General features: G+C 43.6%; 1 protein-coding gene across 1 annotated transcript in view; it reads right to left on the minus strand.

The window, feature by feature from the left end:
* The window catches only part of LOC308135085 (receptor-type tyrosine-protein phosphatase mu-like), a gene marked incomplete at both ends in the record, with an annotated part of 158,752 nt that overhangs the window by 54,501 nt on the left and 89,352 nt on the right, over window positions 1–14,899 (minus strand). The window contains 4 exons of the mRNA XM_080502958.1: window positions 1,014–1,116; window positions 2,910–3,111; window positions 8,667–8,776; window positions 11,710–12,018. Of these exons, the coding sequence (XP_080359084.1) occupies window positions 1,014–1,116; window positions 2,910–3,111; window positions 8,667–8,776; window positions 11,710–12,018 (724 nt within the window). The remainder of the gene's footprint in view (window positions 1–1,013; window positions 1,117–2,909; window positions 3,112–8,666; window positions 8,777–11,709; window positions 12,019–14,899) is intronic.

Here is a 14,899-nt window from a genome sequence, read left to right on the forward strand (position 1 = left end):
CCACATCTCCCAAAGACAAATCTCTCTTCATCTTTGCACAGAAGCTCATCCATCCATTGGTAAACAAAGGAAAAGCCCGGCATGCTAATGAACGGCGGCTCCCGCTCACGACGCTCTGTTAATTATAATTAGGGCCCTCTAATTGCTCCGCTGGAAGAATGGCAGCGCGGGTAAGGCCTTCTGAATTGTACCTGCGAGGAAATTAAAAAGCGATCAGTCCGCCTCTCCCGCCCGGGCCTCTCCGGGTCCGCCGCCGCCGCCGCCGCCGGGGCGTTAATCTGGCCAGCTGCACACGCGGTAAACATGAGCCGACAAGCCTGACTAAAAGATCTCCGGGCTTTGATCTTTAAAGGGCCCGAGATGAGTTGATAGTGTAAAATTGAGTTTTACAAGCAAGCCAAAGTGTTTATCACTGCTCTTACGGAGGAGTCCACCTACTCCTGGGAGGTGGCCGCGACCACGAGGCGTCGCTCATTAAAAAACATCCATTTGTAATGAGACGACTCAAAAAAAAAAAAAACACCCGACAGAGAGGCGGATGTCGCGTGGATCTTTCAAACACAAACTCCGGTGCCATTTCAACCTCTGAAACGAGGCAAAAACAAAACACGAGCTGCAGGACGGTGGAAGACGAACTCGCAGGACGACCTCCGCCCCAAAACATCGTGGCATTTTAATAGTTGTGCTGTAATGACTAATAAATGCAGCAGAACGCTGGCGGAGGGTCACGGTGGGCAGCCTGCTGCATTAAGGAAAGCGGGAAGAGATGGTACCGCGCTTTGTTCTCATCTTCAAAGGCGGGAGCTTCTTTTTCCCCCTCCCCCTCAAAAAAAAATTCTAAAATAAAACCACAAACAAATAAAGCGTACAGCAGAGGTGCCGAATTCCCCGGTAACTCCTCTTCGCGGAGGGGTATCGATAAACACAGCGTCTTTGATCATGTTTTTTTTGGTTGATGTGTTGCCGGCGTCGCCTCGCCGTGCGGCGGAGGCGACGGCGGTGGTTCGTCCTACCTGACGGGGGCCCCGCGGCTCTGGGCGGGCTTCAGCAGGACGGTGACCGTGCTGTCCGTCTGGTTCAGGGACGTCTCCTGCTCGTACGTCGGCATGGAGGGAGCTGAAGAGGAGGGAGATCAATCATAATCAACTTCAAGCTTGGCCCGTTTTTCTTTTTTTTTTCTTTTTTTGTTTGTAGCATTCAGCCATTTGATACAAAAAAACAAACAAACAAACCCACTCAACAACCTTTTACACTGATTGTCTTATAGCAACCTCATTTAATTGTTACATGTGGCCACACTTGGCTGGTTAATGTCACCAATTAAACTTAAAGGCATGTTTTTTTTTTTATAGTGGAAGGGAAATAAAAACATGGAGATCAAACAAACTGCACAGAAAAAAACTGGAGACGTCGTCACCAGGAGGCTAACGACAACGTTTCAGGTGAAAACGAATCGTTTCGGGGTTTTCCCTTCAGAGAAGTTTGGTGTTTGTACAGGAACGTTTTGAATTCTATGTCGGTTGACACCCTAAAACCTAGAGCTGCACTCGGTAGAGCGCAGCCCTTCGCCAACGCGACATTTCGTCGCTGGAACCAAGTTAGCATCAGGAGCGTGATAGCCGTTAGCTCACATCGATGCTAACAGGCCTGTCAAGGTAGCAACGTCACTGTGTGAAACACTGAGCAGGGAGCGTCTCCATGGCAACAGGTGCTAATCTCCTTTCATCTTCATGAGGTGCCTCTCTCATCGGGACTGTTTTTTCACACTTTTCTAGAATTTATTCACAAGCGGTTAGCCATTAAAGGGTACACTGCAGCTTTTCGGTTTATTAAATTTTTTTATTTCTGTTATGCATAATTGGATCCGTTTGTGTGCAGCTGGCTGTATGCATATTAAACTGAAAAATTCTGAATAAAGTTTTCAAGAAACGGTGAGCCGGTAACGTCCCAAAATCCAATCCATTCGTCCTTGGATGACGTCAAATCATCCTTGAAGAGTTCATGCAATTTGGCCGAGCGGTTTTTGTGAAATGTTGGTAAAATACATATCTGCAAACCAAATAAATAAATAAATGCAGACAAAAATGTAACATTCAGCCCCAACTTGCTTTGGTGAAGGTAAAAATGTAATTGGCCACATGTTCTTTGTTTTTGGGATAAAACCACACACACATGCAGCAGAGAGCAATACGCTCTAAAGAGTTGGATTATTACGGTGACTGTCAAAATAAAAGTACCAAGTCCCAGGAGAATACACACAACGTAGACATTCTTATTGTCCGTCTACTGAGAATGTGCAGAATGACTGGTTACTATATGTACAGCTATTTGACTATGTTTTAAAACAGCTGCATTTTCACCATTTTCAGATAAACAAGGATCCAAAATGCTACTAAAGTTTTCAGTTTTCACTTGCTGTCGTAGTAAACGGTGCCCGAATCGAAAGCCTAAACTGAACCGTTTCCCTTTTCGCAGCTGAAAGCCAGCGAGCCTCAAGGTCACCGCCGAAGACGCGTCCTCCCGAGGCCGAGCCGGTGCTCCGTTTATATAAAAACTGAGCGCACAATTGGTATATGACCAATTAGGTAATTCCGCTAAATGCCGCTAATGTCCGGACCAAACGGTCGCGACATCAATTAGCCGAAACACCTGGCGGGTTCATGGGATGACGCACCGCATAAGAGCGGGTCATAAAAGTCCATTTCATGGCTTTGTTTAATGTTTCGCAAAGCAGCTGGAATGGATTTACATTTTGAAATAGCAGTTAAAAACGAATAAATAAACAAGCCGCTCCATCTGCATTTCCCAGCGAAATCGCCGTCTGCTGCGGACAAGCGAGTCAAGCCGCGGCGCTACTTCATCCCACCATCGTTCGCGCTCGGACGGGCGCCGCCATTGACCCCGCTGACCTGAGATCTTGGTGGTGAACTGGGTGATGACCGGCGGGCCGTAGCCCTTGGCCGTGCTGGCGCGCAGGGTGAAGGAGTACGTGGAGCCCGGGTAGAGGCCTGTGAACATGTGGGTGGTCTCGTTGCCCGGCTTCGCTACCTTCCCACTCTGGTTGGAGAGGTCCAGCTCGGGGTCAAAGGAGCTCACGGCCTTGTAGGAGATCTAGGAAGAGGAAAGGAAGGAGGAGAGAAAAATTCATAAAAAGCAATGAGTATTCTCTCAGCGAAGGGTCTCCGCTCGCAGCTCTTGTTCGTGGAGATTATTGATATTCACACATTGAAAATATTCCATGTTTTAGGCATTCAAGAGGCCAAGTCTAAATACTTTACTGTGCTCGCTAGCCCCCTCTCATAGAGCGGGTTAGCACCATTTTTTTTTTTTTTTTTTATTCCCTGCTCTCTATCTTCTCTGTAAGGCCAAAATGCCAGGAAGCAATTTTGAAAGTCTTCTGCTGTGCTTCTTTCCCTCTCGTGCCCTCAGCTGGACCGCATGCTATCAATATTAAATATAAAGCCACTTCAGAAAAGCCAGAACTTCCTACGGAGATCGACAAGAAATAGCCTCTTATTGCGTTTGGCCAGAGTCAGAGATCCGAACGATAAAACCACAAATATTTGCTTTTCGCTTGTGACGATTGTCGCACTTCTCACTCAATCTCACCTTTCACATAGTGGAACTCGCAGTATCCTGCAGCTCTCTCTGATAGCCTTTCATTTTAGGCTGTCAAATCAGAGACCGTGAAGAAATCCACCCCCCCCCCCCCAAAAAAAAAAAAACCAACAACATTTACTTCTTCTGACACGTTTGTCTTTCGTCGACACCAAACATGCAGTTTTGGAGTCCAGGTTCATTTTAAACCAGCAGAGATTTGCGTTTTTATTTTTTTTTAATTTATTTGTGCTTCCAGATCAACCGTTACAAGAGCTACCGGCAGGTTATGTGACAAAATTGAGGGTTCTTGTCGTCTTCTCGACTGACGTCGGGATTGCTGCAACAAGTCCGTGAACAAATTGGCATTTCCAGATAATTTACCCGACATTGAGGGGGGGTGGAAGAAAAAAGAACTAATTTTGAGATCTCCTTTGGTCTCAGAGATCCACACAGGATGCTCAGATCTCGAGTACATGGATATTAAGTTCCATCCATCAGCCCAAATCTTCCATTTCTGTCAAGACTTCAATTAATTTCGACGCGTGTCCTTTTCCATATTTTTTTCCCCTCACTTCAAAATGTAAAAAATACGAAATCCAACCCGATGATTTCTCTGGCTCGTCCCCTCCGGCACCATTCCAGAGGGGATCAAACCCTCCTCTCGTTCAGACGGCTGTATAGGTTGCCCTGTCAATTAGGTGCGTTTCATTGATGTTACACATCAGATATCGGGCTTTGCACTCGCAACACGACGGAAAGCGCTGCAGAACATCCGATTGCATCGCGAGCGAGGTTCTTCGGCTGGTTTTTTCAAAATTAGGATGGGATTTGCTAAAGTTATGGTGGAGGTTTTTCCCCCCCCCACCCGTCTCTTTACATTTTCACCATATACGCAGGGGTACATATTTCCACGCCTGTAGTTGTAAAGAGTGAGGGAAAAACACTTAATGTATTCCTTCCCCATTAATAAACACAGGCAGCTCAGGAGGGAAGCATTAAGGTGAGCGGTGTGTGTGTGTGTGTGTGTGTTTTTTGCTAATATCCATTTTGAATAACTGTAAAGTCCCACTTTAAGAAAATGCCTCTGCTCGTAAAGGAAAACCTCCATTATAATTCCAATTAGGGAACACAAAGGGAGTATGGAGTGCTGCATAATTTGTGTCCATCAAGTTTTGAAATGCTTGGAGGCCTTCTCATTTAGTCTTTGTCTGTGAAAATGAGTCTGCGATGCCAAAAAAAAAAAAAAAAAAAATCCTATATCATAACATTTCAGGGAGAGGAATTTGAAATGGCTTGTCAACACCGGGCACATGGACAGGTTTTTACAGGAATAATGGAACTGACAGGGAAAATAATAGGAAATATTTCAGCAAATTAATTTGAGGTGATTTGACCTGAAATATTAGGCTTTGTGAAAACATAGTAATTTACATTTTTCAATCTAGGAGAAGGATTTTTTTTTTTTTTCTGATTCTCCATCTCTCACACCTTTTTTTTTTGTATTTTGAAAAGCAATTCACATTAACGGCTGGTTACAAATGATGTCAGGAGGTAAGATGGAGTGGAACAGAAAAGCCACCGGGAAACTCTCCGTCAAAAGCTGGATGTTATTTACCAAACGCTCTGCTTTGATTTCATTTACAAAACTCCTCTAAACATTTCAGTTTTCTGCTGCAAAATTTGAACATTTATTCCACAAAGCCAATAAGGAAGCATCACTGCACTTGATTTTAGGTTTTTTGTTCAATTGGTTTCTTAATATATGTCACTTTAAACACTGTAAACACTGTTTTCTTCGTTTTATTGTATTTATGCAGATACTTTTTGCGTCGCTTCATTGCTGCCTCTTGAGAACTCGTTAAATAAAGTTTATGGGATTAAAAATGACTGCTCTTTATGGTCTATATGACCTCATATCTATTAGTTTTCTCGGAAAATACGAGACATCTTTCACAAAATCATAAAAAAAAAATCACCATTGTTTTTTTACCTTTAATTCTGCATCTATGACTTTGCATTATCTTTGCATTATACCTGCTGTACGTCTTTCACAAGCTCACGCCTGTCAGTAAGGCTGCCAGTAAAATGGCATTCGCGGAGCGTGGTCAAAAAGAAACGGAGCTGAAATCTCTTTGATATCAGGCCTTGTCAGATGTATTTTCACTTTGAGTTCTTTGATAATGTCAAATCAAAGCGAGGTCCTGACTTGTAAGAAGCAACTTCTTCTGGGGGTGGCGGTGGTGGCGGGGTGGGGGAGGGGTGTGTGTGTGGGGGGGGGGGGGGAGACACCTGCAGCACGCCAGCGGCTTCCTATGGGGTTGTTCTTATGCGGCGGCCATTTTTAAAACACCGTGACGAGAATATCAACACTTCATCATCACATTTTTTTTTTTAAAAAGCTCTAATTCACTAACAGCCCACCTGAATTAGGCAAGTTAGGGATCCAAGACCGACACAGAAAGAGGTCATTTGCTGCAGTTGTGTGTGTATAGGTCGCCTTTTATAGCGTGAGCACGTTTGCGTCAACATGAGCGAAGCTGACAAAGCAGCGCTACAACCCGCCGCCCCTGAACGGTTTTACCTGTAACATGAAATTTTAAAAAGGAGAAACAACGAAAGCGCATTATGTGCGAGTTAAATCTCGACTTTCCGCGGACACGGCGTTCTGCGTCCGCGCGGCGGACATGACGCCGCGCGGCTCACACTTGAATAAACAAAGACTCTCAACGGTTTTGATCGTGATGCCAGCGTACAGCAGAAACAACACATTCCAATCGTCTCCCGACGCTGCAGTGAACAGAGCCACAGCCTTTTTTTTTTTTTCTTTTTGCCTTGCATTGACTATTTAATCTGCTCTACTTGTGAGAGAAATGTTGGTGCCGGTGATTGCTAACCTAGTCAAAATACCAAGCGTGAGCAAATCGGTGACAAGCAAGGGAAAAAAAAAAAAAAAAAAATCAACAGTGCAGAATCAATCTGCAGGAATGGATGGAGGATTACTTCCACCTTAAGCTGGTTAAGATCAATGTGTACATATAGCGAGAGTGTGTGTGTGCAGACTGTTTGTATTATTCAGGACGGGGCTGCCGAGTGTGCGGAGGCTTTGTGTCAACAGCCGCTCGGCGTCTGAATCGTGACGCGTCCGAGGTGTGCTTCCATGATTGTATTTTCTTAAGGGGTCATCCGTGTGGCAGAGGACAGAAGGCGTCAGCGGCTGACCCTCTTCAAAAGACTCAAAACCACAAAACCAAGGCTGGAAAGTATTTCCGTACAAGGACAAAAAAAAAAAAAAAAAAAGATGAGCTGAATCAAGTGAAGAGTTATGATGGAGCCATGATCGGTACAAAGGGAAAAGAAAAGGCTTTAATGAGATTTACTATTGCTTTTACTTGTTCTGGTTGTTGTTGCATCCACTTACCTGCAAGATCATCTTAACCTGATTAACTGTGGCAAAAAATGTCCCTTCTGGAATCAATAGGTTTTTATTTTTCTATTCCATTAACTAATAGTAACTGGGAGGGAAGTTATCGTTTCAAATATAATCTTGATCTTAAATCTTAATCTTTTTAAAACTCGTCTTAAGACACATTTTTATTCTTTGGCTTTTACCTCAGCGTGAGACTCTGGTCTGGTTTTAGTGCCTTAATTTTTTGTTTTTGTTTTAACCGCTTATGTTTTGTTTATTGTTTTAACATCTTATTGTTTTTATTGTTTTAATGTTTTTATTTTGCGACTTATATTTTTATTTATTTACAATGTACAGCACTTTGTTTCAGCTGCGGCTGCTTAAAAGCGCTTTATAAATAAAGTTGATTGATTGATTGATTAAAAGATGGAATATTTTACCTTGTATGTTTCTATAATTGAACAAATCTAAAAGTGAACATATTAAAGACGTTTGTGTTTGTGTTCACTCAGCATACGAGTCCAATGAGGGAATGACGTTCGCAGGAATCAACAAATGTGCTGTGAGATTTTCTTAAAGGGTCATATTCTGCAAAGTTCACTTTCTAAAAGTTTTCCAGCAGTACTAATCGTCGCCATATCTGGAACGACGCCCCAGAAGTGAAGAAAGTGTGTCCTCCCTCGCTCTCTTTTAAAAAGTGTGTTGCTCCAAGCAGCCAATCAGAAATCAAACCCTATATAGTGTCATCAGGGGGTTCAGCCAATCACAATCAAGGTAGGCTCCTCCCCCCTTTGACTCCTCCCACAATCAGGCAGCTCTGCTCTGACACATGGCGCCACGAGAGGAAATACTTCCTCCCTCTTCCTCATAGATGGGCGGAGCCAGTCCAGCTCACACAGACACAGCAGAATCTGAATGTAGCTCCGAGGATCCGATATTCAAATGGTGGGAAAATGGAAGAAAAATTGGATTTGGGGGAATAAACTTTGAATACAACGTGTTTGAACTTAAGTGAAAGTGTTGAAAAGCTGAAGAATATGACCCTTTTAAAACCTACGTCAAAGAATGTAACTGGAAATGTTTTATTGAGACTAAATCACAGCATATTTATTGATTTTCATCTTTTTTTAATGAAAATATATATTAGCTATTTGCTCAATTATATTCACTTTACCTTTAGTTCATTTATAAGTGTATTTTATTCTGGTAAGGCATGAAGGCTTTTACTTTTTTAACATGTTTCGACAATACTCTTCCATAAACATGTAAAAAAAAGTATGTTGCTTAAAGCCGACATGCCTGAACACAAGACAAAACTTGAACTGGTTTGAGAGGATCAGCTTTTTAATAAAATTTTTACTTAATTGTGTATCACAGAAAGCACGATACACATAGAAAGCATAAGAAACAAAGACTTTTATTTTAGTTAACTGGTAAATAATCTGCTCCACAGGGATGCGTAACAAGCATGTGTTTTAAAAAATACTATTCTCCTCGATTTCTACCCATTGTAATTTGCGAAAAAGTAGTTCCCAAGAAAAAAACAACAAAAAATAACCAGTAAAGTGGCAGAAAACAAGCAGACTAATCCTGGAGGGTGTTTACCGCTCTCAGTGGGGGGGGTGATCAATAACCCGTGAGGACGGTATTTGTTTGATACCTCGTACTGAGTGATGATCCCGTAGGTCTGCGACGGTTCCCTCCACTTGAGGACGATCTTCTCCTCGTAGGCGCTGCCCTGAATGGACTCCAGAGGAACGGCGCCCGGCACTGCGAGGGGGACGACCACAGACATATTGCTTTTTTTAATCTTTGCGGCCATTCGGAGCTCAGTAAATAAAGTCTATTCCAAGGATTTTTTTTATTTTCTTTTTTTAATTTTTCACACAGTGGGAGTTTCTTGACTCGCATTTATTTATATGTTTTCCGTCTGCTGTCGAGTCAAATTAAAGACTTGTCAAGGAAAAATAAATAAATAAAGGATGAAAGCGGTCATTATTTCAGTCGCTGCTGTAATGATTTATAAAGCCTGGAACTTTGTGCTTTTGTGCATGAAAACAATCAATAAAAAAAAAAAAAAAAAAGCTTTTCAAGGATCTAGAGAAATTAGCTAAAGTCAAACACATCTGAATTGGAATTTTCATGATTATTTGATGTCGTTGTTGCTCAAGACAAAAAAAAACACGCCGATACACAGCTTACAGCAGCATAACTGAACATTTCATAGTTGTGTGCGTATATATATATATATATATATATATATATATATATATATATATATATATATATATATATATATATATATATATATATATATATATATATATGTATGACGTTGCAAACAAAGATGAAGCAGTAACCTCAGGGGAGAAGAGAGATTCTCAGTCTTTGTGTTTTTTACACCGAGATCCAGTCCTTTAGCCTCACACGTGAATTTACCTCAAATGTAAACACATTGATGTGAAGATGTTTGTTTTAAAGTCGGGATTTATCGTGCGGAAAGCGACTACGACTACACCTTTCCCTTTCCCCCTCGCTGCTGTAATGATTTATAAAGCCTGGAACTTTGTACTTTTGTGCATGAAAACAATCAATAAAAAAAAAAAAAACAAAGCTTTTCAAGGATCTTGAGAAATTAGCTAAAGTCAAACACATCTGAATTGGAATTTTCAGGATTATTTGATGTCGTTGTTGCTCAAGACAAAAAAAAACACGGCGATACACAGCTTACAGCAGCATAACTGAACATTTCATAGTTGTGTGTGTATATATATATATATGTATGACGTTGCAAACAAAGATGAACCAGGAACCTCAGGGGAGAAGAGAGATTCTCAGTCTTTGTGTTTATTATACCGAGATCCAGTCCTTTAGCCTCACACGTGAATTTACCTCAAATGTAAACACATTGATGTGAAGATGTTTGTTTTAAAGTCGGGATTTATCGCGCGGAAAGCGACTACGACTACACCTTTCCCCTTCACCCCCCCCCCCCCCCGTGGGATCGCGAACGCAGGGAAACAAGAGGCAGTCAGACGGTGAGAAGCCGTCGCCACTTTCAAGTTTCCAGCGAGACGTTATCTGAGCCAGACGTGACTCTCCTTTTCGTCAGCTGAGCCCGTTTGTTATGCGTCGGGCCGCGGGTTCCCCCAGACTTCCAGAGTTCAATTCACCGCGTCTGCTGAGGCAACGCAGAGGAACCTTCATCTTCTCGGGGGGGGGGGGGGGGGGACACACAAGTGTGTGACACACAAGCTGTCTCACTCCTGTGTTCTCCAGGAAATAATAATAATAATTCAAAAAAAAACCACAGGCTTTGTTTACGGCTGTTTATCAGGTGAGAATTAGCCACTCGTGACGAATCAAACTGGAATTTTCATCACATTTCTCTTCTGAAAGTGACGTTTAAAGAGCGGGTGAAAGAAGAGAGAGAGAGAAGTCACATTTAGAAATCCTTCGCAATTCTTACAGTAGGATGAGCCACAGAGTGACAGATGTTGAAGTTGCACAGAGTTTTCTTTTGCACTCTTGCCTCACAGTGAGAATATCTGTTTTTGTTGCGTTCTTAGGTTTCAACAGACGGTAACAAAAACTTTAAAAACAGTTTTTTTTTAGGTTAATTAATGTCTAAATCGCCCCAAGTATGTATTTTTGTTGTTCAGTCGCTCCATAACGTTGAAGTGGGTAAAGAGGCACAGAAGATGTTTGAATTACAGGCAATTATGAAGCATTCATGTGGGAAGTGGGAAAATCCCACTTCCCACATGAATGGGACTGCACATGAATGCAGTGAAAGCGTGAACCTCCAGCTGCAAAGTGGGTGGTTTTAGAGCGTTAACAGGGTCCAGCGTCAATGTGAAAGTTAAGAAATGTTAATTTATCTTCGTCTATAACGGGGGTGTCGAAGATATTTTAGTTGAGGGGCCACAAAGTTCCTCCCGAGCGGATCCGAGAGTCATAATTACCTTTAAATTGAAATACATGATGGCAATGTTGAGTAATTATTGAAAATGACTACAGCCTCAACGTTAAGCCAATTTTATTGAAATCTTTTGATGCAAAATGCAGTAAAATGTCCTGTAGCTGTTGTATTCTGGGTGGGTTTTTTTTGTTTTTTTTTTATAAAACTCCCCCTGGGCCTCGGTGTCGTGTTGCTCCTCTCGTGAAATTTGTTAAACAACATAGTTTATCCTAAAATAATTTGCCTATTTCCTTGGTGGTTTGGCCAGATTGGATTTGGTTTTTGAATGAATGAATATAAAATTTTTTTAAAAGGGACAATGTACAGTTAAAACATAAATGTTGCCATTTGATGCACTATACCAGATTGTAGCTTTAAGCTAATTTGCATCTGTAGTCCCTTGGCAGGTCACAAAAAAACAACACATTCACAAAAATACAACACAAAATTTTAACGCCGCCGCTCTGAATGATGAGAATCAGAATATTTAAGAACCAATATGACGACTATCCAGAAAACATGGAGCAAAATGTAGCATGAAAATAAATTGTCCCCCCCTGATTCTATTTAACAGAAGTAACGATCGACTTGTTTGTCTCTCGTCTGGACTCTTGACAGCCGCTAATAAATATAATGTATAATAAGTGCCGTGATGCCCCGGGGGGGGGGGGGGGGGGGCGATTAACAACGTGACACCACTTCGCTTTCGCGAGTCGCGACTCTACCTCGGCCCCCAACTCACCGTCCTCGTCCGTCTGGACCTCCAGCTCCGTGCTCTCCTTCACGCCCTCCGGGTTGCGCAGCACCAGCTTGACGCTGAGGTTGGTGAAGGGCGTCAGGTTGTGGATGGTGTGCTGCGGGTCGCGGCTCTGGGTGTCGTAGCACACCTCCTCCCGGGTCTCGTCCTTGCCGGCCACCCGGGCGCGGTACTGCACCGTCAGGTTGTAGCTGTGGCAGCGGGTCACGTTGTAGCCCAGCGGCTCCCAGCGCACCGTCACCTGCTTGGACTGGATGTCCACCACCTCCAGCCGTTGAGGGCCGTGCATGGGCTCTGGGAGGGAGACGAGGGGGGGGGGGGGGGGGGGTGAGCATACATCAAGATAATCAATTAGGCCATATGAAACGACTGCAAGATGAGTTTCAATAAAACGAAGCAATGAGGACGTTTCACGAAAGGGCGTGGAGAAGGTTGGAGGCAATTGAAAAAAAAAAAAAAGAATGAATTAATGACTGAAATTTATTTTTTGAACACGACCATGATTATTAGTAGCAAAACGTATTTTAGCAGAAAATAAGAACATTCAAAGTCTCAGCATGTTCAAAAAGACGGAGAAGGAAGAAGCCAACTTCTTGCCTTCCCCTTTGAAACGGCGACTGTTTACTCTGTCAACATGTCAAAAACAATCATTTGAGGTACATTAGTCTGAAAATAAAAAACAACATGTAATGTAAATAAAATACTTTTTTTTTTTAATATATGCAAAATGGCAAAAATCAGAATGGATGGCGATTCAAATTAACCTCCTGAAGAGGAAATGAGACATTTGTCCCATGTCCACCTTAATTTATGTACTTTTCTAATGTAAACATTTTAACCCTTCTTTTGAGTTGCGCAATGCGTTTGCTCTCTTTGATTATTACCAAAGAAATCTCAATTTAATTCAGATTGAAATTGCATTTATGCTGTTTGTACTTCTTATTCTCAGAAAATACTTTCAAAATTTCAAAGCCCCAGCCCCCCGATAACCGAGCGTGGGCAAATTCCCGCCACCGTTGCTAACATGGCCTCAGAGCCGAGGCGGCGGCGGCGGCGCACCGACGCTCCACAGGTCTGCCGGTGGAAACCCTCAGCGGGAGGGTGCATCATCCCTTCAGAGCGTGCTCTTCCTCCACTCCCTCCACCTCTGCCTTTTCCATCTCGCCCAGTGGCAGTCGGCTATTAGCGCCACACTGATACAGAGTCAGCCGGCCTGTCAATCCAGGCAGGACACAACCCCCACCACCGCCACCATATCACCTCTCATCACACACACTCTCCCTGTCTGTTCCCTCCCCCCCCCCCCACCCTCCCCTCTCTTCTGCCTTCGCCATTTTCTCTCTCCTTCCTTGCGGTTTGCTCTCCCTTTTTCCTTCGTTCCCCTTCTCCATTTCCTCTTTCTGTTGCTCCCCATCTTCCACCCCCTCTCTCTCTCTCTCGTCCTTTCTCCTCATTCCGCTTTCCCCATTTATTTTCCCCTCCTCGCTCTCCCTCTCCTTTCCTACGGGAGGAAAGCAGCCCGAGCGCAAGGTAATGGGATCAATTTCCATTCCAGGTTAAATTCGCAGTCCATTTCTCTGGAACTTAACACTTTACCACCTATTAGGAAGAGCCAGGGCTCAATTTCCCCGTTCCCCAGGAGACACAGTCCAGCAATTCCGAGGCAGCGGCGGCGGCGGCGGCCATGTTTAACATTCTGGAGGTGCAGGAGGGCCGGCCGGCCGGCCCGGGAGCGCCGGCGTTGTCGACCACGTCGTGTAAAGGGCACAACAAACAAGCCAGGGAAGTACAAACAGCCCCTTAATGCTATTCCAACAAATCTTTCTTCTTGTTATCTCCCTCCATCCAGTTCATACATACAGAAAAGAAAAACATTCCAAATGTCAATCTGTATGGAAATGTCCTGAAAGTGGACCGATTGGCTCGGAAACTCCGCGGTTTCAGGAAAAATGAGGTCACGGCGAAAAGCTTGTTAAAGAGAGGACGATTAGTGGTCAATAAATAGGTGTTTTGTTGGGGTTTTTTTTTAGGGAAAAGGGTTTTTACAGTAAGTGAACAATTGAACTTGTTGATTTCTTCAGGTGAATTAAGGAAAGTGCTTCATCAGCACTTTCAGACGGAATCGCATTAGAAGGACCCAAAGGAAGCAAATGAGGAGATCTCAATGTGCAACGTGAAGCGTGCACCGAGGACTACCGATGTTGAGAAAATGGAAAAAAAAACATGTTTCCAAAAGGGGAAAACAAAAAGACAGTTAGCGGCTATTGAAGGATTTTTTTTCCCGTCTTTCTTAAAGTCTATGAAGAGTAAATAGAGGATATATACAGAACACTATTAATGTGAATTTTAATATTGTCCAATATTGACTGAGGCGTGGTTGATAAAAGGGTTTACTCTTCTTTGGGAAGCCTCTCTGCCGGGCTGTGTTGGCGTCGTCCTTTGAGGTTTTTTTTTTTTTTTTTTTTTTTTACGGGTCATCTCTGAAAAGCGTCCCGGCGCAGCGCTAACCCCCGATGACGAACGGATGTCAAACCCGAAAGGGACGTTAAATCTGAGTTGCGACACGCCCGCCTTCAAACGGACCGTCCGCGAGAATGAAATATTCAAACCGACTTCTAAAACAGACAATAAAGCAAACCGTACGCGAAAAAGGGCAAACCGTGGCGACGGACGCAATTGCACAGAGCGGTCCGTCTCAAACAAACGTAATCAGATCCGGAAAGAAAGACTTGGCAAAGAAAGAGAGAGAGAGAGAGACGGTGGCTCGTCAAATCGGCCGCGGTGTTGGGAGAGCCATCCAGAAAATAGAAGTTTTAAAACCCCCTTTTATTTGCGGAACTATCTGTTGGCCGCACTCAGTAGGCAACGGTTACACTAAAAGCACAGAGAATTGCAGGGTGGCCAGGCACGGAAATCACATTAAACCAGACGCTCTCAAAAGTGACAAACGCGCCAAAGTGTGAATCTCCGGCAGACGTGCAACGAGCGGCCGAGAGCGAGTCTCATTCCGGGAGCGTTCGGGGGAGAATTGTCACACTCCCATCTTTGTGAAGCGTCGCAGATCATGTCCGTCGTCCCGGCCAAATGGGGGGGGGGGGGGGGGGGGGAGGGAACCGGGATGGGATGTGGGAAAGCAGGGGAAATAGCACACGCCAAAATAAAAAAGGACTAATCA

The sequence above is a fragment of the Blennius ocellaris genome, assembly GCF_963422515.1.
Source record: "Blennius ocellaris genome assembly, chromosome: 10".
Taxonomy (NCBI): domain Eukaryota; kingdom Metazoa; phylum Chordata; class Actinopteri; order Blenniiformes; family Blenniidae; genus Blennius; species Blennius ocellaris.